Here is a 24,968-nt window from a genome sequence, read left to right as displayed (position 1 = left end):
TGAAGAAAACGGACTTCTATGCTGAATGAAAATACGCAACAACCGGAAGTGACATCGGGGGAAGGAACCAAACAACGGATCGGCGGCATTGCAGGTTTTAGGCTGCGGGGTTTTTGTCCTTTCTTATGTGTAGCTTGAAGCATCGCAGTGACAAACGGAATAATAAATTGCCATGCATGTTTTTTGTGAACTTTCTGAACCGGAACTTAAGTGTGAACAACGGAACGTCCAAGCACAATTTTCCCCGCCGCACAGCCTGCTGGGTAATATGTTAACGTCGGAAACGCGTTGATTGGAGGTCCCCGCGTGTGGAGGTAAAAAGTAGAAACGTAATAAGATTCGGTAAAGACACATAGGTAAACGATGTTGCACGAGATGCTGAGGTCTTAGACGCTCGTGCAGTGTGTTAGTAATACTACTCAGTGTGTATTGTAGTGCTGTTACAAGTACTGCTACTACTGCTGAATCTGATACTGTTTGCTTCAGGTTAAACTCAGTTTAAGCTTTATACAAAGAAAATGAACAAGACTCTCGTTTACATTGTTTTGTCTTTAATGCATATAATTTATAAATGTTTCCAACCAGGAAGTTAATAAAAATATTTATATTTGTTTGTGTGTGCGCGCGCGTGTTGTTTTCTATCGAAGTGGTAGCCCTGACCACAAGTCAGTCAAAAGAAAGACGCTTATTAATCAATAAATATTTCGGTTTGAACCAAATCACCAGGTTAAAGGCTCATCATGATGTTTGTCGTGACAGAATAATGCAACCTTCTCTGTGTCTGTCCACAGATATGTCCGCCTCTCTGGCAGCAAAGAGGGACAAGATCCAGAGAGAGGTGGAGGAACTGGAACGGAGTCTGTCTGTAACCAATGCTGAACTGGAGCTCATAAGCAGCGGGACCGGTACCCATCTTCTCTCTCTGTCTGTCTTTATCGCGTTCTCTGTTTGCTTGTCTCTAAATAACCTGCTATATCTCTGACTAGATGATGACTCTGATCGTGAGGATGTGGATACCCCAGCGGGACAGGTAGATCTCACAGTAAAACTTGGTGCATGAATTGAATGAGAGTTCCGACAAAGACACAAACTGTGTGTGTGTGTGTGTGTGTGTGTGTGTGTGTGTGTGTGTGTGTGTTTGCTTGCATTCAGTCTGCAGCAGGTCTGTTGGCTGAGAAAGAGAAAATCCAGAAAGAGATCCAGAACCTGGAGGAAGTGCTGGGACCACACAGTCCCATCATTGTTTCAGGTACCTCTCTCTGGCTGTCCTGCAGCATGTCTGTGGAGCCTGAATTTATTTATCTATTTATTTATTTTCACATAATCAGAAACTAATGAAAAAGTCACCATGCAGTTTATCTGCTAAAATATAATTTACATCAAAAATGAGGAAGGAACCTTAAAGGAACCACACTGAGAACTCTGGTACTTGTTAGAGAATTTAAAAAGGCAAATAAATGTCTCCTGCTTTCTGTCTGGCAGATGATGATTGCAGCACCAGTGGGGAGGTAAGCGTCCATGTCCTTAAGCTGTCAGTACCGCTGTCAGTAACTGTGAAATAACTTTGTATAATTACACTGATTACAGAGTGACCTTGGCCTGTCACCGTCAGTGGACTCATGTCTTCAGATGAACCTCGTGTACCAGCAGGTGGTCCAAGAGACTCTGGACCAGCTGGAGAAACTACTAACACAAAACCAGAAGGAGCAGGTCGCTACTAACACACACACACAAATACTCAGTCAGTATTAATGCATACAACAGGTCAAAACACAGACATTAGAAGAGTATTAACACACAACCCGAGACATTAGGAGTGTTAACAGACAATCTCAGACAGCATGTCAGTACTAACACATGACTACAGACAGTAGGTCAGTGCTGATATTAAATGTTTTTGTTTGTTTGTTTGCTTGTTGTTTTTGTAATGCAGAAGGAGCTGGAAACTCAGCTGTCTGGACAGATCAAAGAGCCTTCCAAACAGCAGCCCACCAACTCCTCCTACCAGCAGCCAGTGAAGATGTATCTAGGTCGCTTCCTAAAACCATACTTCAAGGATAAACTGACGGGACTGGTAAGACAAACATACCCAACAACTGACACAGGGTTACTGTTACTGCAGCTGACCAATTAGGGGCTGCGTTTGTCTGTATGTCTTCAGGGTCCTCCAGCCAATCAGGAGGCGAAGGAAAAGGCGAGCAGGATTGCAGGATATCTCGACGACAAGAAGCTGAAAATAAAACGATGTAAGACAGTACAACCCCCCCCCCCCCCCCCCTTTTCTTTTTTTTTTTTACCCAAAGTGAAACAAACCAAATAAATGTATATAAATAAATGAACATGTTAGGTGCATTGTGAGGCTGTTTAGGCCTAAATACTAGCACTAGCATCTACTCATGCTCATGTAAGTAAGACTAACATGCTGATGTTTAGCAGGTGCATCATTTATGTAATCAACCTGATTTCAGTGATGTTTTTGCAGCACAAATATAAATTAAACAGAACCATAACGATTTGCGAGTGATTTAAACCATACATTAAATTTGAAAAGAATACAAAGAGCATCTCAATTGCTCAAACACACAAAAACATTTTAAACAAATTATTAAAAGTTGGGACATGGGCATGCAAATGTAATATGCTTTGTTAATATGCTGTTTTTTGGACTATTTGTTTTGTTAAAATTGGTGGTTACAGTAGTGGATACTCATATTAAATATGGCCAAAGTTTCAACAAGGTCTGTAATCCTCGTGAGCCAGAAAGTACAGGCAGACTGCTCCACTTCAGGGTAGCTTTTTTTTTTTTTTTAAAGAGAGAGCTGTAACCTGTGAACATAGAAACTTTTCTATCCTAGAGGCAGTCAAAAGAAAGGTATCTTAAAGGGACTGGAGTTAAAACTGCTTGTTTTATTCTAATGAACTGAAGTGAAGTCCCACTGAAGTTGCTGCACTGATAATAAATAAATAAGGATTATTTTCAACTGTCAGTCAAGCAAATTAGAGCCCAAAAACAACATTGAGGGGATATGAGCATAATAGGTCCTGTATAAGTTCAGACCATTTACCATTTTATCACCAAGTGGTGTTTGTCCCTTCAACATCTCTGATATCTATGTGTCTTAGGGGAGAGCTGGCAGAAGACTCTCTTGATCCATGCAGTGTCTAGGGAGAGTCTGAGGAGACTCATCCAGCCCAAACTCTCCAAGTAACATCACATGCTCTCATCTTTGTTTTTAATTATTACTGATATGATTTTTTTTTTTTACATTACATTTTGTCTGCCTTGTTTTTGTGTCTGTGTTTGTGTGTTTCTCTTTCAGGGTGGACTACCTGAGTCAGAAGTTGCTCTCCGTAGAGGAGGCAGACAGGCAGCTAATCAGAGAGCAGATAGACAGTTTGGAGAGAGAAATCAACTTGCTCAGGTTAGCTGGATATCAATTTTGGACTTCAGTGTTCTTGCAGGGCCAGATGTGTCCATATTTATACCAGAAATGGGAATTGTCACATTATCAGGTAACATCGGAGAGCAGTAGAAGTCCAACAAACAGTTTACGGTCTGTGTTGGCACAGCTGACAAATACCCTTAACTTAAAGATCATCTGAGAAGCTTCTTCAGTTCTGAGCTGAAGCCAGTGATTTACCAGAATGTTTTAGCTTGGTTCAGGTTTAGTTTAGTATGGTAAGAAACAAGTATTTAGAATAATGCTAGGCAGTTAACTTTTCTATTAGCCACCGCTACAAATATTGCCATCAATAGCTTTTTATTGTAACAGTCTAGTATGTTCAGCAGTTTAAAATGTAACGTGTATCTCGTTCTCTGTTCTGAATGGTCAGACAGAAGAAGGAAGAGGAGCTGATTGGTGATCGATTTGAAGAATATGACTGGCAGAAAATATCCAACATTGATGTAAGTTTTGAAAAGTAATTAGTGAATCCGATGACGAATGCAAAAGTGACGGAGTGTTGAGGTGATCACTTCTTTTACCATCGTCCCCAGTTTGAAGAGACGAGGGATGCAGGGGACATCCGCTGTTTCTGGCAGAACTTCCTCCACCCGTCCATTAATAAGACTCGGTGGAGCCAGGAGGAGGTGCAGCAGCTGAAGGAGATCAGCAGGAAACACAAAGAGAGACACTGGGAGATCATCGCTCAAGAGCTGGGGGTGAGCAGGAGGGAGCACTGTCTATTTGTCTGAAATGTGTGGCTATTTTTGACCTCTCTCTCTCTCCCTGTCAGACTGGAAGAACAGCTTTCATGTGTCTTCAGATGTTCCAGCGTTTTGTCTCGGGATCATTAAAACGTGGCAGCTGGACTCCGGCTGAAGATGATCTGCTGAGAGAGTTGGTGGACAAGATGAGGATCGGGAACTTCATCCCATACACACAGAGTAATCACATCACACTGTTACATCAGTCCGCCTGTCTCTCTGTCATTAATGAGTTGCATGTGCTTGTTTTACATGCCAACACTCTGAAACCTCTTCTGTTCCCAGTGAGTTACTTCATGGAGGGTCGTGACCCTGCACAGTTGATCTACAGGTGGAACCAAGTTTTAGACCCGAGCCTGAAGAGAGGGCCATGGACCAAGCAGGAGGATAAGGTACACAGAGGACTAAGTGGATACACCATAGCAGAGCCACGTCAGTGTACAATCAGTAGTGTAAATAGTTCAGAGAGGAAGTACTTGTTTGTGTTCCTGTGATGAGATTCTGCTGCATAAGGTCCCAGTTTGGAACCTACTATGAGAGTTTTTTATATATTTGCATATATATATTTGATACATATGATAACATCTAATTACTGACCGGTCTTTGTCTGTCAGCTTCTGCTACAAGCTGTGGCTCGTCACGGAGAGAAGAACTGGTGGAAGATCAGGTTGGAGGTTCCCGGACGCACTGATGGAGGCTGCAGAGACAGGTAACACTTGACTGGAAGAATAGAACTGAGTTTGTGTGATAATCTGGGTCCTAGTTAAGATGTGTGTGGGGTTGCTTGCAGGTATTATGACTGTCTGAAGGCGGGGACAAAAAGAGGCCCATTCGACAGGAAGGAGAGAGAGCTGCTACTGGAGCTGGTGGAGAAACATGGAGTCGGTGGGTCACAAACATGCCACAGAGCAGCATATTAAAAGCATGTTGCTGCAGCAGCTTTCACAAACACAAAAAATCTGAAATCACAAGCCCAAAATCTTTCCTGCAGCATCTTTTCTGTTCTGACTTATTAACCAAGGAACAGTTTTGACAACAGAATGAGAACATAAATCATGTTCATCAGAATATAAACATTCATAAACATTACTGACAGTACATTTTTATAAAGATTTTATAAACGTATACATCCATCCATCGGTCCATCTTCTTCCACTTATCTGGGGCCGGGTCACGGCAGCAGCCTAAGCAGAGAAGGCCAGGCCTCCCTCTCCCCGGCCACCTCCTCCAGCTTGTCTGGGGGAACATCAAGGCGTTCCAAGGCCAGCCGAGAGATATAACCTTTCCAGCATGCCCTGGTTCTGCCCCAGGGCCTCCTCAATGGGACATGCGTGGAACACCTCACCCAGGAGGCATCCTTATCAGATGCCCGAACCACCTCAACTGGCTCCTTTTGATGTGGAGGAGCAGCAGCTCTACTCTGAGCCCATCCTGGGTGGCTGAACTCCTCACCCTATAAACTTATACAGTACTGTGCAAAAGTCTTGAGCCACCCCTTATATTTTAATAGGAAAATGGAAAGTCAGTACAGCAATAAATGGAAATATAGTATACAAGGCCAAAACAGAGTTTGTACACTTTGTAATTGGCCTTTGACCATCTTTATTCTTCTTCCTAAAGTCTCTTAGGCTTTTTTTTGGTCTTTTTTCAGTGTTCTTCAGCTGTAGTTCTCCAGGCTCTTTGAAGAACATCTAGAGCCGTTCTACCCTTTGCTCGGTTCTCTGTGAAGATGATCCCACACTGCTTCAATAATGTTAATCTAGGGAGGCCAATCCATGACTGCCCCTGTTCCACACCACTTACTGAAATACCATGGTGGAGTCTCCAGTGTGGTTTATAGATGACATGTCTGTGAAGGTTCTCAGTCATCCAGGTCATCGTAGACTAAGGAGCTTGGAAAGAAAAGCGTCTGGGCTTCTTTGAGTTGCTTGAAGACGTTTCACCTCTCATCCGAGAAGCTTCTTCAGTTCTAAGGGTCAATTGGTGGGGAGTCCCAGATTTAAACCTAGTGGGAGTTTTCCCCCCCATAGATGACTGTAAACACTCACTGTTGTACCGCTCACTTGACCTTCCACACAGTGATAAATAAATATGTTTCCACTCTTTGTTTTTCTTTTTTTTTCTTCAGTGCCCTTCTTGTGTAATTTAGATACCTCAGCCTTTTCTCCCCATTTCCCTTATTTAAGAACGGCCCTTTCATAGCAGCGTTCTTCTTTCTTTAGCTGCAGCATACAGCAGCCTCCTCTGTCACAACAACCCACTCCGTATCCTTCTTCACTACATCCATGGATGTTTTGTGGTCTTTCTCTTTTCCTCCTGCCTGGCAGCTCCACATTTAACATACTTTAGTGTGATCTGATACCATGAATCTTTAGCTAAATCTTCATCTGCACAGCCATTTTTTTTTATTAATATCCAATGAAAAATAAAACTCTGCACTAAACATTTAAGCAGCTGCAGTGACACACTCTGCTGTCAAGTGTGTGTGTGTTTGAACTCGTGTGTGTGTGTGTGTGTGTGTGTGTGTGTGTGTGTGTGTGTTTTTCTTTCAGGTCACTGGGCAAAGATCGCAGCTGAGATTCCCAACCGTATCGATGCTCAGTGTATGAGGACATGGAGGCAAATGACCAAAGCTGCAGATGAGGTACATGACTTGTTGTCTTGGAGGGAGGGAAATGTTGGTGTTGTGAGAGGATTAACATAGCATTACCTGATTACCTGTGTCTGTAATTCAGCTGGTGGTTCGGAAAAATTCGGACTTCTGGGATCTGGTCTGTAAACGAGATGAAACCAAAATAATCAAAGAATTGTTATAATATTAGGAAACATACCAAATGGTACTTTCATTACACTCCTAATGTTAATTTATTCATTTACTTTATTTAATGCCAGCTTAACCACTGGCAGAAGATAGAATTACAATATCAGCTACATAAATGAGCAATATCCACAAAAAATGTGACAACTGCTTAACTACTTAGGAACCATGGAAACTGAAACAATGACTCTTTTTAACTCTCTGAAAGCAGAAATTAGGGTGTGCTAGAAAACCACAGAGGAAACGTGGGGGAGATGAGAAGAAGAAGAAGGCTGCTAAAACCAACAACAACATCAGGAGACGCCTCAAGGCAATAAAAGAAGAAGTGATTAGTGAGGAGGAGGAGGAGGAAGAGATGGCGATAGAATACATGGACAGTGATGATGAGAAGAAAAAGAAGATGAAAAAGACAGAGGTACCAGAAGTGGAGAAACTAGTGGAAGTGCAAGAGGAGCAGAAGGAGGAGGAATTGGAGGAAGAATATACGTTCCCACCCATGCAGGAATGGATTCCAGTTGAAAGAGCCCAACCATTTACTTCCTTGAACTTTCGTCCAGTGGTGTTGGCTTCCTCCAACGAGTCTCACAATGACAAGTTAGTGCGGTCAACCATTTTGGGGAAGTCTGGACGCTCTGTAATCATCGGCCCACCTCCCAGGGAGCTGCGATGGGAAGAACGCCACGACAGCGGCGCCATGATGATGGTGTCACCTGACCAGCTCCGAGCCCACTTGCACAATCAAGCACGGAGGTTTTACAGTAGGTCTAAATGTAAGACAAAAACTTCCCAAACCAGCAGGCCACTCTTTATGAAAGGAATGACTGGCCAGGGGGTAGACCTCATGCTTCAGGCTGCAGTGACACCATGGATCGGCAACCTGCTGATCCCAGCCGGCACCAAAAGAATGGCAGCAGATGTCCTAAGGGAGCGAGCAGAGAAGAAAGAGCTTTCTTCAACATCTGTCTTCACGCTGTTCCTCAAAGTCATGAATGTGGATGTCATGGGTTGTAAGGAGATGATAGAGCGGAGGCAAAGCGGGGTGACGTTAATAACTCCACCTTCCAATCCTCCTCCTGGCAAATTTAAAAATCCAAATACTGTGGCAGGAATACTTCAGCGAATGCATTTGGGCATGCAGGAGCCATCTCCGGCAGACAGGTGGTGCAGACAAACTCCTCCTCCTCAGCTGCACCCATCAATTGTTACTCAGGTGCCTCCTAACATCCGGACTCAAGTTGCCCCTTTGTCATTTCCCCAGCCTGCCTCAATTCCTCATTCTGACTCACAGCTGAATGCTGCTTTCTCTCGAGCTCAACACACATCTCTGCATGCAGGGGTCACTATTTCTCCATTTGCTCTTCCTGCTGCTTGTCAGAGGCAGACTACCACTCCAGTTTTTGTGGTCTCAACGCTCCAGAATGTCTCCTCTAGCTGTAACCAACAGGCTGTACCTTTGACCCAAAGCCTCACAGCCTCATTGCCCCCATTCCTTAATCAGCCTATTAGCCCCTCACAAACTGCTGTCCTCTCCCCTCCTGCCTGTTCCCGCCAACTTTGCCTTTCCCCCTCCACCCTAAATCTACCCAGAAAAAAGCAAACAGAGAATCACGAGAGTCAGAATGGGGTTGTACATGCAGGTGTGGAGGGAGAAGTTAGTATGAGCAAGGACAGAAAGAAGACGAATCTCAGTCAGAAGGCCAGAGCTCCACGCCAAGTCACTAAAGCAAAGGTAACATTTTCAGATTTCTCGCAATCAATGATTATACAGAAGTCACTATTTTTGCTTGTTTTCTAGTTGCTTTTATTACAAAAAATATTGTATTATTTATCTTTTAGACTGGGAGTATAACAATTAAAATGCTGCTTTCACTCATGCTCGATTTGTTCTACTTGCAAAGAGACTTAGAAACCATTATCGAGCGAGAAAAGTGTGCTGCAGGGGGGAAAAAGGTACTTGCCTTTATTGAGCTCAGTGGATTTTTTTTAAACTTATGTAATCTAATCAGCTAGCCTTTACGAGTCCACCATAACCATGCAATTTTTCCCACACTATTAAGTATACCTGCTATTGTTTGAACTTTTCAGTATTCTGAAAAAAATCCCAGAATTACCTAGAAATTATCGTTTAATATAATTTCAGACATTGTCAGGCATATGTTTTCAAAATATGAAACGACTCGTTCAGTTCAATGTTATTAGTATAGAATAGAATTGAATTCAACTTTATTGTCATTGCACATGTCACAGGTACAAGGCAACGAAATTCAAGTCAGCTCTTCAGCAACTTCTACATACAGCTTATTTCCCCCTGGCATAATTCTTGAGTTTCTGCTGAAATTCTTCACCATTTTCTTCTTTGTTGCCAGAAGTTTAGCACACAGCACACCCACTCGGGACACGTCATGGTCTCACGATTTCCATTCTCATCAGAATGCCATATAGTTCTTGCTGGCTCATCTCTGTCTTTGTTTTGTTTTGTTTAGGGTAAAGTAAAAAAGACGGCAAAGTCTGCTCCATTAAAGATGGCCAGTCCTCCCATCGAGCTGCTACCTCAGACTGTTCACTCCTCCCAAACCACACCTCCTACAGCTCATCCAGTTGATGTTATCCCTTCTTCATTAGTCACATCCCTTCGTCTCACACCGAATGACTCTTCAACTTCTGATAACCTGTCCTTCCCATCACGCCAGTCTGCCACGCCTTCCCACTCTGATGGAGCCATGTCTTCAACTCTAAACTTTAGTTTAGTCCCACTCCCATCCAGTGTGACCAGCCAACATGCTGTTTCCTCCACTTCATGCCCAAACTCCAGCGACCACAACTACACATTTTTAACACCTAGCCCCACTGAGCATGGGTCTGACTTGAGTCAGCCTTGTCCTGTCCCAAAGCAGCCAGACAACAATGTTCCAGATGGCCAGGCCAGAGGAAAGAAAAGACCGAGGCAAGCAGCAGAAAAGCAAGAAGTGATGAGAAACGAGGACGACCAGTACAGGACAAGTACAGGTGTGGACGGAAAGCGAATTCGAAAGCCGACTCATAAAGCCAAAGCTCTGCAGGAAGATGCTCAGGCCAAGGTAAGATTACTAGATTCTGTTCTTCATTCCTCATTTAGTCACATAATTACAACAACAATAGCAAAGCATGTACAGGTAGTGTAATCACCTAGTTGACTTTAAATGAGAGTTTCTTAGGTCTCTTTAAAAATCAAAATACCAAACAGCTGCAAAAGATTTGAAGTTGACGAAAGCAGGAGACCGATGCTGCAGGTCATTAGCTGGTAGTTTTTATTAGCTGGTATCTGTCACCTCTTCAGACTGTCTCCTCTGTGGTCTGTGTTTGCAGGCTGAAGCCAAGAAGAAAAAATCTTCTACCTCATCTCCTCGGCAGAAGCGTTCTCGCGGTGCTTGCTCTAAAGAGAAAGCGAGCACACAGACTCCAGTTGCTGCTCCGGTGCCCAGGTTGCATTTATGTCCGGGTCAGTCGATGTGGTTCATGACTCCTACGGGCCTGGTCCAGCTTTCACAAGCCCCGTCCCAGGGCCTGGAGATGGCGGTAATAAACACTGTCCCTCCTTCCCCAGGAAGTAGTTTAAACCAACACACAGCCACATCACCTGTCCAGCTCGCCACCAGAGGCCTGCGGCCAATTGCACCTAAACTGTCCTCTGGGCCTGTACCAATAACCCTTCCAAATCAGCCTCACCCACTTCCTGAGCCACCCGTTTGTAACCCAAGGCCTCTCGCCCCACCCTCAGTGCAGCCATCTGACCTAGACCATGGTCGCTACTCCCTCCCTTTTTGTCCCCTGCGGTCTTCCACTAACTTCTCACCGCGGGGCACAGTCAGAGTGGATGCCCCACAGTCCAGGCCACTGAGGAAGGAGGTGCTGGAGATTGACCCCTCTCTTATGTTCGTGGAATCCCCAGCAGCCATACATGACTGGCTAAGTGGGTCAGGAGGGGTGGTAGTACCAGGATTGAGCTTGTCCCTGCCCTACCTTCCACCCTTTGTCAGCAATCTGAGCATGCTCAGTGGACTGCTTTGTGCCAAGAAGTCCCTAACCAGGTCGTCCCTGCAGCTGGTGCGTGAGGGCAACAAATCCAGATGGCCCCAGACCAATTCCAAGCCTGACAGCAGCACAAAGAACGGCTCCAATGACCCTCCGCCTCAACCTCCACCAGACCTGCCGGACTCCACCTCAGACATCACACCCGCCGAGAAACAACCAGGTAACACACCATATGACCCGACAGCAGGTGGTGTCTCCTATGCTCTAAATTCTCTGTTGATAAAATATTAAGTGCTGAATGTTTAATAATTGGCAGTTTCCTCCAGAGACTTCAGGTTGTTCTGTTTGTTTGTGTCTCCCTGCAGCTTCCCCCGCAGCCACCCCTGTCAGCTCTGACCACCTGGAGCAGCAGGAGAAGAATGAGGAGGAAGAGGAGGAGGAGCTGGTGGCAGCAGTGCGTCAGCTGGTAGCTGAGCGTTTCTCAAATAATCCTGCCTACCAGTTGCTGAAGGCACGCTTTCTGTCTTGTTTTACTCTCCCCGCACTCCTGGCTACCATGCCACCAGTCCCAAAGGTTGAAGCCTGCCAGACCAATCAGGAAGAGGAGCAGGAAGAGGAGGTGGAGGAGGAAGGAGAAGGAGAAGAAGAAGTGGAGCTAAGGAAACTCAAAGAAATGGCAAAACTGAGGAGAGCTGAGGTGAGTTGCGTAGGTTATTCAGGTAATTTCAACTTCTGGTTATATCACAGTAACACTGACTCTGGCAGCATTCAACTTACTGTGGGCACATATACTGTCATTTGGGAAACAAATTGTTAGCCCCAAATGCCACAAATTCGAGTTCTTCTCCGTAAGGTTTCTATACTTTTATCACATGATAGCAGCAATAGCCAGTTTCTTTATGTAGAAATCTGTCTAAATCTAAAGCAGGGATTTCAAACTAATTTTACATAGTGGGCCATATACAGCCCACTTTGCTTTTAAGTGGGCCGGACCAGTGAAACTAATTTGGTGTTGTGTGGATAGTAATTGGGGGTCTTTATCAATAGGAAAAGCTGTAAAACTCCTCCCAACATCCCTGATCTAAAGGGAAAAACAAAGAAAAGGATGGAAAAAGAACCTTGTTAGTTTCAGTGTGGTTTCCACTGTTTGATTTCAGTGTCAATAATAATACCCAAGTGCCATCAAAACTAATCTAAATCAGCCTGCCATTTCCAACCTGCTGTTCTCTAAAAATCTGAAATCGATGTAAGTTGATGAAAGGACACAAGCTAAAGCAGCAGTGATGCTGTCATATTTTTCCTTGCGTGTCTGAGACAGAGAGGTGAAATAAGAAAGTGAATGTCATGCTGGCCACGTAATCCAGGCTGCGATAGCTCAAGTGTATTTAAAATAGGACCATGATAAAAACAAATTTGTGACTATATAATACTAACAAAATGAACCAAAGAATGTAATTAATAGCAGTAATGGTTATTTTAGGAGTCACATAGTTGTAATTCTGCTGTTCATTAACTCTGGATTTCTGTAGAAAACACTGAAAATACAACAGCTGAGCAAAAATAATTCAATGTGGGTAACCCTGCAGTGACTTGCGCAGTCGTGAAGTCTGATCACATCAAAATCCTGTGGTTCAGTAATCAGAACAGAGGCACAAACACACTGAGAAATTTTTGTTTTTGTCCACAGAAATCACTGCAGCTGCTGTGTGACAGCTCTGGAGCTTCAGCCAGTCACTTTTCAGGGATCACAGATGTCACCAGACCCACGTCGGACCAGACGAGCAGAAACTAAAGAAAACAGAAAAGGCACTTTCTGGGGAAAATGTGTTCATCTATACATTCAGGTCACATGTTCAGTTCCTCAGGTGAAAATGACTTTAGTATGTAATTGTTTATACATCTGTTTTTATATCAATGAAAACACTTTCCTGGGCGACTTCACAAACAGATACAATGTTCTGTTTTATTAGGTGCATTCAGGGACCCTCAAAATGCAACTTTTGAGTGCAGTGATGATGTTTGGAGGAGTTGGTTTTCTAAGAATGGGAAGCTTAGTTCTTACAGACTAAAGTGAGACTGGTGTCTTTATAAAGGATGACTGTGGTCGGCAGGGAGTAAAAGGAACTGAGTGTTAGTGTTGAATATGTGTAGCAACTTAAGAATGAGTTCAAAACTCACTAAATTGCACTAAAAAAAAATTTTTTGGTTTTGTTTTTTTGCTGCTTCTGCTGCTGCTGCTGATGAAATTTTTCAGCTTCTGTACACAAATGTTGTTTTATTTTCGAATAAAAAGGTTTGTTTGGAATTAAAAGGCATCTGTGTGTGCGTGCCTGTTATTGGAGACAGTGAGGACATGTCTTGTTGCCTCCTGTTTGTGAAATCTGCTGTGACTCTTAGACTTTCATTACTTCTTTTACATGTCCTTGTGTTGGTAAAATTTCAAGACTGAGAATTCTGCTGTGGCACAACTTCCTGTTTCAGTCAGATGATGCTTCCTGTTGGCTGGGAGTGATTCCCCTTCAGACTTCTCTAATCCTTCACTTCTTCCTCTTTTGCATATTTAACACTATAGAGAACTCAAGCTTCTGTCCATCTGTAATCTTTTTTTGTCATGTGGTTTAGGATTTGGACACACAATTTCATATGCACACTCATAGGCTAACATTAAAACCACCCATTTAATATCATATAGGTCCCCCCCCATGTCTCCAAAAGAGCTTTGACCCATGCCCAGAGAAGGGCTCAATGGTGTGTTCCTCCAGCCTCTGCTCAGTGGGGGGGAGGCTTTGGGAGACCGCAGATGTTGGGGGGGGGCCACATTATCATAGAGAATAGTGATTGGTCTGCAGCAGTGTTTGGGTGGGTGGTAGACGTCAAGACTCAGGTTTTCACAACAGAAAACTAAATTATTACAAGGAGGGGGGAAAAAGGCAAATTAAAAAATTATTATTAATGTTCACTGACTTTATTGAAAAAAGCACTTGTTGCTATCTAACATTCACACTCTGATCAACACATCAGGGCTAACTCGGGGTTCAGCCCAAGGATACTTTGGCATACAGATTGGAGCTGCCAGAAAATGAACTGCTAACCTACTTATAGACTATTTGTTTAAAAGAGTGCAGAAACAAGTCCGCTATGTACAAATGTAAGCGGTGAACTGCCAGAGGTTAAAAAAAGTAAGGTTACCCAAAATTGAAAAATGTACTTTTAAGAATTAACAATGGAAGAGAGACAGAGACAGACCATGCAAAGAAAGTGTGTGCCACAGGTGGCTAATTTGAGTCAAAAGTTTAGAATACATTTTGGCCTATAAATTAATTCCATGATTTCTTTTTTCACTCTAATTGCATATTTGTATTATGCTTTCATTTCAGAGTGCAATGAGACATTAAACAGCATAATTTTTAATAAAAAACTGGAAAAATTGGGGTTTTCTGAAACTTTTGACCGGTGGTGTGTATATAACAAAACTAATGATTTTAAACAGCATTTTTTATTTTATTTTTTAAACAAATAGCAATTAAGATATTTTGATAAGATACATTACTATATCTAAAAAGTTGGGAAATTTGGGATTAATTAAAAAAGATCAATGCTCATTATCTTGCATGGTGGTCAGATAGTGTGCACTGTCACTTCACGACAAGAAGCTCTGAAGATCTTGGCCCTTTCTCCGTGTACCTGCGTGCACATTGCTTCCTCTCTCAGCTTCCTCCCACATTATAAGAATTTGGATCCATTTAGTCAAACAGTGGTAAAGTGCTGAGTAATTGTCTAATCAAATCCATTCATGTCAAAGTGAGGCAAAACAGGTCATTTGCACGCATGCAGGAAGCTTTACTTTACTTCTCCACATTGCACTTACACATCCACTCTTGCGGTAACTTTATCAGCCAAATCCTACTTTAACCACTCATGACAGGTAAAGTAAGTCAATAAATTTTAAAAGGTTGATAGAGTGTAACTCAATAAGAGAAAAGTCACTCAAAAGAAAAGAGCTCAGTTTTTGTTTTTGTTTTTTAAAAAGTAAATTTAAAGGAGCTTATAAGTAAAAGTATTGTTTTTTTAATCTAATGAAATGGTTTTATAAACTTAAATAGAATAATATAATAAAAAAGTGTCTTCAATTATAGAATAAAAGTAAACACAGTGACCATGAGATGATGTTAAAGTGGCTCTGTACACGCAGGTTGGAAAGCATTGTGAACATTACTGATGTTATAAAGTATTACCCAAGCAGAATGTGGACAGTCAGCTTGATCAGAAAGCTCAGTGCTAAACAGCTGTGACCTGATTGGTGTATTCAGATGAGCTGGAATCAGTCAGCTCAGAGTCAGTTAAATGAGGCGGAGACTGACAGTAAAACAAGAAGTGACCTCAACGAAGTGTTCAGAAAATCAGAGGCAGATAGAGAGAGGCGGGTGTGTGGGACCAGTGTAACCAGCGTACTCAGTGTAGTCCTCAGTGTGTACAGTGGTGTGTTGTGTAGTGTGTAACGGCACGATGGATGGAGTGAGTGAGGATGACCTCTGTTGGCTCCAGCTGGATGACTTCAGGATGCTGCTCATCAAAACTATTGATCCTTCAAGAATCACCCCCTACCTCCGCCAGTGTCAGGTATGCTCTTGCTCCTGCCTCTTCTTCTTGCTGCTTCTTGCTACTCTCCTCTCTGCTCCTGTGGTTGTTGCTCCTCTTCCTTCCTTTCAGGTGGTGATAGGTTCATGTGTGGTCTACCTTATCAGGTAATCAGTGCTGAGGATGAAGAGCAGCTTTTCAATGACCCGGCGCTCGTCATCAGGAGGCGTAAAGTTGGTACGTTTTTTTTTTTTTTTTTTAAACATACCAGATTGAAGCCAGTACAAACCTTTCAGTTAGTCCAGAAAGGCCTCCACGTGAACCTCCTGATCCACAAGGAGGAAGAAAAAAAAAACACAGCAATGTTTAATTAATTCATCTGAAATGTGGGTTCATGTAACTGCTGGGGAGAAGTAAATACTTGAAAAATTTAGCTGAAAGCACACATCTTCACTGTTCATCCTTTATACTGTCTATGAGTAAGATGAGTCAGCAAAACACATTCATAAATTACAAAAGTCTCCTGGCGGAGAGGTCTAATTCAGTGACTTCCCATCAGCCTAGCTTACTTCTATCAGTAAAGCTGTATGAGACAAGATCAGAAATGTCTTAGAAACAAGACAAAGAGAGTTCTCACTCAGTGGCTGCTGCGTGTGGTCAGAATGGTCTAAAATACTAGGAAGTTGTAACAGTGTGGTTCCTCTTCACCTTGGCAGGGTGTTGTTGACGTTAGTCGGCAAACCCACTTCCAGAGTTTTTCTGTTAAAAGAAACTGTAAGCATTTACTTAATCGGTTAGGTCATCATGAACAAAAATTAATTAAAAAAAACAACCAAAAAGAAAACAACAGAGTGCGCATAACCTCACCAAATATAGATATTCATGGTGACATCTGAGTCACAGAGGTCAGACCATACTCACTTAGATTATGCCCCGTTCATGTTTAAAGAAGTGTTTGGTTGCCGTTGTTGTTCTTATACATGTCAACGTGGCCAAAACGGTCGCAGTGACTCGCTGACCCTTGGTGTCCCTATATAGATAGCACCATTATATATCAGCGTAATGAGTCTTGCATCCGCTGACCTTTGTTGTAACCTTTAATCTGTAGGAGCCCTACTGGACATTTTGCAGCGAACGGGAGTCAAAGGTTACACAGCTTTCCTGGAGAGTCTGGAACTGGATTATCCTCAACTGTATAGCCGGATCACTGGGAAGGAACCCAACAAGACCTTCAGCATCCTGATTGGTCTGTCTTCCTGAATGTTTGCCTGTTCGGATATTTTCATGTACTGATTATAAATGGATTCTGATCAGCTGTGTATTGCGTGTTCAGACACTGCAGGAGAATCGGGTCTCACTCAGTTCTTGATGTCGGAGCTCAGCCGCCTGCAGAGGGCACTGCAGGATGAGCGGAGGCGCCGCCAGCAGGCCTGCTCTGCTGCCAAGGATCAGGTTGGTTCAGCCACACGGTTACTGAGGAACAGAGCGAGATGGAAATTACACAAAAAACGTAAAGTTCAATCGCTGTGTTCTCTCTTGCGCTTGTCTTCAGGAGGTGTGGTCTCGCCAGCAGCAGCTGAAAGACCGTGAGCTGAAGAAGCTGACTGAGCGCGTGCAGAAGGTGCGAGATGAACGGGAGCGGCTGAGTGAGGAGGTCAAGCAGCTCAGAGATCACAACTACAGTCTGATGGCTGACATCAACAGTCTGAACCAGGAGAAGAGCAACGCCCTGCTGGCCAACAGAGATCTGCAGATAGAGGTCAGCTAACGTGTGTCCATCTGACATGCTGCTGACCCGTACAGAGATAGAGCCTGACCTCTGACCTCTATGTGTGTAGGTAGAGCGCCTGAAACACACAGTGATGCGAGCAGAAAACCAGACTCGACTGCTGAGGCGACGAACACTGAGACCACTCCAGGAGGTACTGGATATCTAACACACACCAGCACCCTTTTACCTTTTATCTGACCCTCACTACAGCTATGTATGAATTATTCAGCTTCGACTGTTGAGTGTTTTTAGTTTGAGGTCATGCCTGCAGGTTACATTACATAACTACAGCCACATGAAAGAGGAAGATTTCACATGGCTTTGCAGTCCTGTGAAAAGCTAAGAAAATATTAAAATTCATGACCATACAATGAGAAAAAAAGACTGAATATGAATGCTTGTTTGGAAGGGTTGCCACGAGAAAGCATGGCAGCACAGCTTAGGTTTCCAAGGTTGCATGTGAAGAAACCACAACCACATCCTGTGGATAGAAACAACCAAAGTGGAGATGTTCGGCCGTAGCACACTGAGCAATGTTTGGTGAAGACCAAAACTTTCACATGACTGTTTCTGCTGCTTTGCCTAGAATCTGCTTTTCACTACAATTTTGTTGCACTGGACTTGGTTTTAAAGGCAATTTTCACAGCTACACTTTAACAAACAATTCAAACACCTTTCATATGTTATCCCACATGAACTGATTAGTAGTGAAAAGTATTTCGCACACGTCTTATCCCAGACTACACTTCAGTTCTTTTTGCAGAGCTTAAAAACTGTTTAAAGGTTAAAAAACACCACTTAGATTAACGTGTTAACTTGTGTATTTCAGAGCAAGAGTCTAGCTTTGCCCACTGAGACCTTTTTCCACCCGGATAAACTGGAGGAGCTGAAAGAGGAGAAACAGGAGGAGAAAAAGCAGGAGAAGAAGGAGGAGGCACCAAAGCAGCAGCAGCAGCAGGAGAAGCAGGAGAGCAAAGCTCCTATGATGAACCTGCTCTCCACTGTGTTCAGACTGAGGAGAGAACTCCACAAAACAGAGGAGCAGAGAGCCAGGGTGAGGAGCACCGGTAGTTTCAAACAAGACTATAGCACATGGCTAACAGAATGCAAAGCAGCTCCCTTTAAGCAAATAAATATGATGCATTCAGGGAAATTTAAATTGTAGAATGTATCACATGTAATATTAGCATTTTGGCTGATTCCATTTAGTTTTCTGGGACCCTTAAGTGACCATATTTGGATTAGAGGGTGGAGTGTGGTCATGAGCTGTGGGTAGTGACCGAAAGAACGAGATCGCGAATACAAGCGGCGGAAATGGGCTTCCTCTGAAGGGTGGCTGGCCTCTCCCTTAGAGAGGATGAGAAGTTCGGCCATTCGGGAGGGGCTCAGAGTAGACTCGCTGCTCCTCCACATCAAAATGAGCCAGTTGAGGTGGTTCGGGCATTTGACAAGGATGCCCCCTGGGCGCCTCCTGCGCGAGGTTTTCCGAGCATGTCCCACTGGGAGGAGGCCTCGGGGCAGACCCAGGACACGCTGTCGAGATTATCTCTCGGCTGGCCTGGGAACGCCTTGGTGTTCCCCCGGATAAACTGGAGGAGGTGGCTAGGGAGAGGGAGGTCTGAGCTTCTCTGCTTGGGCTGCTGCCCCCCGGAAGAAAATGGATGGATGGATGGATGGATGGAGTGTGAAGTTCCTGCATCAATACATTGTACAGCTTGTGCACATTTAGACGTCTGCTGAACACAAAGTATTTCACTCACCAAAACCAAATCACAAACTTTTCGGGTGTGATGTTCTACACAGCAGATTAATATATTATATAATATCATGTTTTACATAACTCAATTAAAAATGCTTTTATAGGCACAAACACATTCCTGACATTTAATTCAGGGACTCAGATTAATGGAAGTGAAGTCTAGCAAACACTGATCAGTTACAGCTGGATGTGTTTCGACACCAATTAATCAAAACAATCAATTTCTTAAACAATGTCCAAATATTTTTTTTTTTTAAAAGAGTCTTCATAGAGGTTCCAGACATGTTTATTGTTGCTCTAAAGTTGGACATGTTACAGTAAAAGTTTGTAGGGATGGGCTCATTTTTGCTGCCAGCCTTAAGTGGTCACTAGAGGATCTACAGTTTTTGGCATGTTTGTGTGACATGCGACATATTCAGGGGTACATGTTATTTTGGGTACTTTCACATTTAGTGCTTTCAGGGACTTTTATGGTCTTCAAATGATCCTGATGTTATATTTAAACAACTTCAGTGGCTTTTAAACGTTTCAAGATAAGTGTAATCTCTGAGATGTTCCTTGTGATGAATCATTACTTTTGTCATACTTTCAGCGATATGTGGTTTTAGGTTGAGTTTAGTTAGTAGTGAATGTGCACCATGGTGTTTCTGAGCAGCAGCATTGCTCATGCCACAGTAAAAGGATGTTTTATTGGACCAAAGAGTAGCAGGAAATCCACATGCATGCTTCTATTTGATGTGAATCCCTCGAGTGTGTCATGTGTCAGCTATCAAGTGCAACTGCTGGAGGCTGTATGTGTGTGTATGAATCTCATTCTTGGTTTTGCAAGCCTGAATGTGTTTGTTTTCAGAGTTTGGAGGAGAAAGAGGAACTGGAACTGCGCTGTGCTCAGCTGAAAGGAGATGCCAAGATCTACCGTCAACAAAACAAGCAAACCCTGAGACAGCTGGAAGAGGTGATCAGGGAGAGAGAAAAGGTGAGGAGCCTGAGAAGGAGAAAGGATAAGAACGGGAGGTGGGGCAGAATGTTGGTGGGTGTTAACTCTGGTCGGTTCCTCAGGCGCTGTCATCGCAGTCAGAGAAGCATGAGGAGGCACGGGTACTCCTGCAGGAGAAAGACCAGTACAGGGAGCAGGTCAGAAAGCTGACTGAGCAAATGGACAGGCTGGAGCTTCTGCTGCTGAGGTCACAGGGGGAGGAGCTACAGCTGAGGACACGCCTCCGCAGAATCACTTCCAACTCTCATCAGGTGAGGAGCAGCTGGAGGAGCTGGAGGAGGAGGGATTTTATGAAGGTGAAGTATTGATGAGGTAATAACACCGGCTTCTGTCCTCAGTGTGAAAGGAGTGTGAGCAGCGAGGAAGAGGAGGAGCCTCCAAAGAGCACTGCTAAAGGTCAGTCATGTCATGTGATGAGATGACACAGGGTAATGTGAGGTGATGTCACGTGCAGTGGTTTTGTGTGAACAGGCAGCAGTGAGGAGGTTCGCAGCGGGACGTCGGGGGAGAACGACGAGGCTCAGCGGCAGCAGAATGACTCTTCAGGAGAAATCGTCGAGCCTGGCTTCAAATCCAGTAATACTGTATCATGGGTAATTTCTACGTGCCTTATTCACACTGCTAATTTAACTCATGCTGTTTGGAAGAGACTTCAAAGCCTGTCTGTTCGTCTACAGGAGGAGGAGCAAGCAGAAGTCTGTTTTAGAGGTCGTTCAAACTTTGTTTACCGCAGGTTAGTACTGGCTTTTTAAAACTTTATTTCTATACATCTGTACATGCATACAGTGTGAGTATGACTGTGTTCTTATTTCCAACAGGAAGCGAGCCCTCAGGTCAAAGCTCAACAGTACAGACTATATAGCCTGTAACCTCGACGACAGCAGCGACATCACCGACTCTGACTGATGTGACGCCATGAATGTATTTAACGTTAAATGCATGGCATATTTTTACCAACCTGCAGCTCAAAGTGCTCCACATGGCAACACCAAAACAACTCTAAGAAGCAGCATTTAAGTTTTACTTCAGACAAATGAAGACAACATATAGCTGTTTATGTTTAATACAAGAATTTCTAATAGGACTTAAAGAAAAAAAAAAAAGGAAACTTAATAGCAACAATACATCACAACTGTCAACCTAAAAACTGAAGGCCAGATTTACTGAAGGATGCAAGATTGTGTGATGCTGCATTTGCAAAAGTGCAGAGATGGGAGAGGAAATTCTGCATCTCACTTGTTAAAATCGCTCATTTAAAAACTAGATCCAGCCAGTTTATTTCAGTAATGAGAAATGAACCAAGAGCAGCACAACCTATTGAGTCAAAAGGAGCCGAACTGATGAACCTGATGATGGTTTTGCGCTGCTGCAGACCGTTAGAAAATCTGGCCCTAAGGGGAGTTGACAGAGGAAGCAGTTTGTAGAAATTTTGTAGCAGACGATTGGTCACGAGTAGACGTTCCAGCTTCAAGCTGCTTAGGTACGTCGCTGAGGTATTTACCACCCTTTCATTTGTGAATTAGCAGCATCTTTGGATTCACCGGTAGTCATTTAAAACGCTCAGCTTGAAGTTGAGAAAAGTTTAACTCAGACCCGCCCACTGCACATCGCCAAAGGTTATTTCATCTTGACATAACTTAATTCCATTGACTTTCTATTATCCCTGGTGGTCATGTCACTTCTAGACACTTTTCTGGATTCCCCTTATAACTATAATATATGTATTAATATTTCACATTAAACGCGGGAAATTTTCCTTTAAAATCACTGACAGAGCTCATAATTCTGATATAACGAGGTGGGATATTCCACAGTTAAGGCGTATCAAAACAGAAGGTGCTTTCACCTGGTGTAGAAGATGGATGCACCCAATGAGACATCACTTCTAGGTTGGTGAAGCCTTCAACTGAGCATTTTGATGAAAAAAAACCCACAAAAACAAATGCCACGTGCTCATTGGCTGACAACTTGTGATTTTCTTATTGATTTTTACACAACTGGAAGTCTTTTTGCAACCAGAGAAGTCGCCCCCTCCTGGCCATTAGAAATAATTCAGGCACTTTCATGAAGATTTGTCCAACTTTAACATACAGTCTATGGAATGGACACATTTATTGCTTTTCCCATAGTTGGCAATCTAGACCCAGGTCCAGAAAATTCCACAAGAAATGACTCTTGCTGATGCTAAAAACTTTGTTCCTAACATAAAATTGTTGTGTCCAAAGTTTAAACCGCTGCTGGTGACTATGGGAAGGGCAAATGCAGCTTACAGATTCTGTCTGCCATGATTTTCACCAAGTCAGAATTGGCTCTGCACTGGCACTGTTTCTGGTAGCACACTAGTTAAACTAGTGTCTATGATGTATGTAGTTATGTGATCAGTGAGAAGAGCAATGATGCGGTATGTTGGGGTGATGCAGAGATGTACAGTTGTACATCATATGGTTTTTAGTTATTTTAAATAATCTTTCCAAGTTAAAGCATGAAAGCTAAATATTCATGTTTACATGCCATTGCTCTCTGAGATACGATCCCAAAGACAAAAAGAACTCTCCGCCTGTTAAATAAGATTTCAACTCAGGAAAAGCACAGAAAGACCAGACCATGACCAAACAGTGGATCTAAATCTGCTCAGATTTCTAAAAATTGACAGAGCTTTCAGTTTCCAATTGAATCTGAAGTTGGCTTTTTCTTCACCTAGAAGTTAATTTTTTCACTTTAACATTTCATGCTCTGAAATCAGGAAACTTGCAGTGTTTGTCGAAATGATTTGTTTTGTTCAATACAAAAAGCGTTACCTGGAAGCCGGAGAAAATCTCAGATTCCAGACTCTGATACTTCATTTAGACTTTGCTACATATTAATTGGATTGTTATTATAAATAATGAAGCGATGTTTAGTATACAGTATTTACTTTGTATAAGTAGGCTTGACATCAGTGGCTGTGAACCTGGAGACTGCTGTTTTTGTTCTTGTTTCTTTCACTAGCTTTAGGGAGAGATCCCGGTTTAAAATATAATGATTTGAAATTGAAACTGGTCTCACTTTACTATTTTGATGAATGTTGCTGGACACCAAAATCATTATGTCTGCAGAATGCAGTTAGCGTGTCTTATCTGCTATGATTGAATACACAATGCAACATAAATGCTATAAAATTATAATTGATATCATTACCATTATTTTAAACACAAATTATTGACATTATAAAACCAATTAAAACTTTACTAATGGCTTTTAAAAATTCTTAATTAAAAATTACAATTAACTTTGAATAATTAGGTACACAAGGTAAATTAAATAGATAGTTATTATTTATTAACAATGTTTATTTTTCTTTTTTCTTGTCTGAATGTCACTTTCCATGGCATTCAAACACCCCAATAACCCATATTTTTTATTGATGACTTTTGTTGCAGTGTACATAATCTGATTTTTCTTCTTTACTTCTGTCTATATGTAATTTACAGTGTGGCTTGTCTTTATTATGAACATGATAAAAGTTTCAAATAATGACAGTGATGTGTAGAAGTAATGCCTGCGAGCCAAAGTTCTGGATTATGTTTTCAGCTTCCTTTTTTCTTTTTCTTTTTTTGGCTTCCATCACAAACTGATGTCAGCTTGTCACAAATTTATTTATATAGTCACCTGCAGCAGGTACAGAATGCCTACAAACTACAGACAGTACAGATCATCAGCACAGGCGCTGCTCTTCAGGAGGCCTCCAGAAGCTGTTGAAACAGGGAGGCTCAGTCTTTTTGAGAAGGAAGAACTTAAATAAAATTAAACAAAAAAAAGATGATCTTGTAGTGGAAACCCAGAATAAAAACATAATCTGATTTCATTTTTGTGAAGTTTGATTTAAGAACTTTGTTAAAATTCATTTTACTGTGGGATTTAAAGAATTTATAAATTGAGCTTGATGTCATAAAACATTTTTCAAAACTCTCAGTTTCTTGTTATTCCTATTTAATTTCTTAAAAGTTTGATTTTTGTATGAAGTGTTGTGGATGTTAAATTATTAGAATCAGGATATAACTTTGTTTTGTTTTGCCCAGAAGAACATATTGGATTTTTGTCTTTTTTCAGTATTTAATCAATCAAGAAGATTTATTTTTCTAGAGAATATGATCAGCTCTTGCACTGATTTTTCAGTTTTCTTCTATCGCTGATGAATTTTCAGATTTTGACAGGTGATCCAATATTTTCTTCAGAGCTCCTGATCTCTCCTGATAGAGTGAATCTCCTCCACCTCAGGATATCTGACAGTAAGGCTCCTGCTCCGCTTTAAAGCTCCTAATTTTAACAGGAGTCTGTATGACTCGCTTCTGGAGCCAGCCTCAAGAGGTCATCGGAGGTGTTTTCTTCACAATTCCATGGAGAGGTGGTGTGGAGGGTCAGAGGATCTTTTGTTTTTCACTCTCTGGTTTTGGAGACCAGCAAAGTTTACTCTCCAGCTTTTTATGTTCACTTTCAGCTACATTTTGGAACAGTAATAACCACAACATGTAGTATTTCAGCTACAGTAGGTTTGCTTTTTAGCAATTTTCAAATAATTTACATAAATGTGAAAAAAAAATGAAATACAGAACTGATGAGTGACACAGTCTGAAGAAAAGGTCAACTGGAGAAGACATTTTGCTCTTCGAGGAACCTCAGACTGGATGTTAGGACTTTATTGTTTTACTGCAGTTTGAGGAACCATCTCGACACATGGACGAGGTCTCGGTGCTTCCGTTTATGACAATGTTTATTTAAAGGGACAGTTGGCCCAAATAACTAAAGCTGTGTTTTTCTCGGTCTATCGCTTTGGTTGTCCATACTGGT

General features: G+C 42.4%; 2 protein-coding genes across 3 annotated transcripts; both read left to right on the top strand.

Annotated features, from left to right (window-relative positions):
- Positions 1–3: 3 nt before the first annotated feature.
- On the top strand, positions 4–13,351 carry snapc4 (small nuclear RNA activating complex, polypeptide 4). Of its 2 annotated transcripts, none has more exons than XM_084946036.1 (22): positions 4–314; positions 792–905; positions 987–1,030; positions 1,153–1,249; positions 1,483–1,508; positions 1,588–1,710; positions 1,934–2,074; positions 2,162–2,246; positions 3,124–3,205; positions 3,321–3,422; positions 3,835–3,907; positions 3,998–4,162; positions 4,237–4,387; positions 4,493–4,599; positions 4,822–4,916; positions 4,998–5,092; positions 6,760–6,851; positions 7,237–8,754; positions 9,509–10,102; positions 10,371–11,256; positions 11,402–11,733; positions 12,724–13,351. In XM_084946036.1, exons 2-22 carry the CDS (start codon positions 794–796, stop codon positions 12,826–12,828), a joined length of 5,025 nt encoding a protein of 1,674 aa, XP_084802162.1. In that variant the 5' UTR covers positions 4–314; positions 792–793; the 3' UTR covers positions 12,829–13,351. The 2 variants fall into 2 exon arrangements, with proteins under 2 accessions (XP_084802162.1, XP_084802161.1); XM_084946035.1 differs by having other exon boundaries at positions 7,234–8,754.
- Positions 13,352–15,426: 2,075 nt separating this feature from the next.
- card9 (caspase recruitment domain family, member 9) lies at positions 15,427–24,092 on the top strand. The gene is made up of 13 exons (XM_084947112.1): positions 15,427–15,656; positions 15,782–15,851; positions 16,723–16,860; positions 16,948–17,066; positions 17,167–17,373; positions 17,453–17,536; positions 18,215–18,439; positions 19,995–20,120; positions 20,204–20,392; positions 20,480–20,537; positions 20,613–20,734; positions 20,819–20,874; positions 20,960–24,092. Exons 1-13 carry the CDS (start codon positions 15,543–15,545, stop codon positions 21,045–21,047), a joined length of 1,596 nt encoding a protein of 531 aa, XP_084803238.1. The 5' UTR covers positions 15,427–15,542; the 3' UTR covers positions 21,048–24,092.
- The last annotated feature ends 876 nt before the right edge of the window (positions 24,093–24,968 follow it).

The sequence above is a fragment of the Perissodus microlepis genome, chromosome 12 (genome assembly GCF_051167445.1).
Source record: "Perissodus microlepis isolate ML-2025 ecotype Zambia chromosome 12, ASM5116744v1, whole genome shotgun sequence".
NCBI classification, from domain to species: Eukaryota; Metazoa; Chordata; class Actinopteri; order Cichliformes; family Cichlidae; genus Perissodus; species Perissodus microlepis.
This window is presented reverse-complemented; position numbering and strand designations above follow the sequence as displayed.

Excerpts from the sequence above, each read along its gene's own strand:
- card9 (XM_084947112.1), top strand. The coding sequence starts at position 15,543 with ATGGATGGAGTGAGTGAGGATGACCTCTGTTGGCTCCAGCTGGATGAC. Across the intron at positions 18,440-19,994 it reads CAGAGGAGCAGAGAGCCAGG|AGTTTGGAGGAGAAAGAGGA; the intron begins GTGAGGAGCACC and ends GTTTGTTTTCAG. Across the intron at positions 20,121-20,203 it reads TGATCAGGGAGAGAGAAAAG|GCGCTGTCATCGCAGTCAGA; the intron begins GTGAGGAGCCTG and ends TCGGTTCCTCAG.
- snapc4 (XM_084946035.1), top strand. The coding sequence starts at position 794 with ATGTCCGCCTCTCTGGCAGCAAAGAGGGACAAGATCCAGAGAGAGGTG. Across the intron at positions 10,103-10,370 it reads AGGAAGATGCTCAGGCCAAG|GCTGAAGCCAAGAAGAAAAA; the intron begins GTAAGATTACTA and ends CTGTGTTTGCAG. Across the intron at positions 11,734-12,723 it reads CAAAACTGAGGAGAGCTGAG|AAATCACTGCAGCTGCTGTG; the intron begins GTGAGTTGCGTA and ends TTTTGTCCACAG.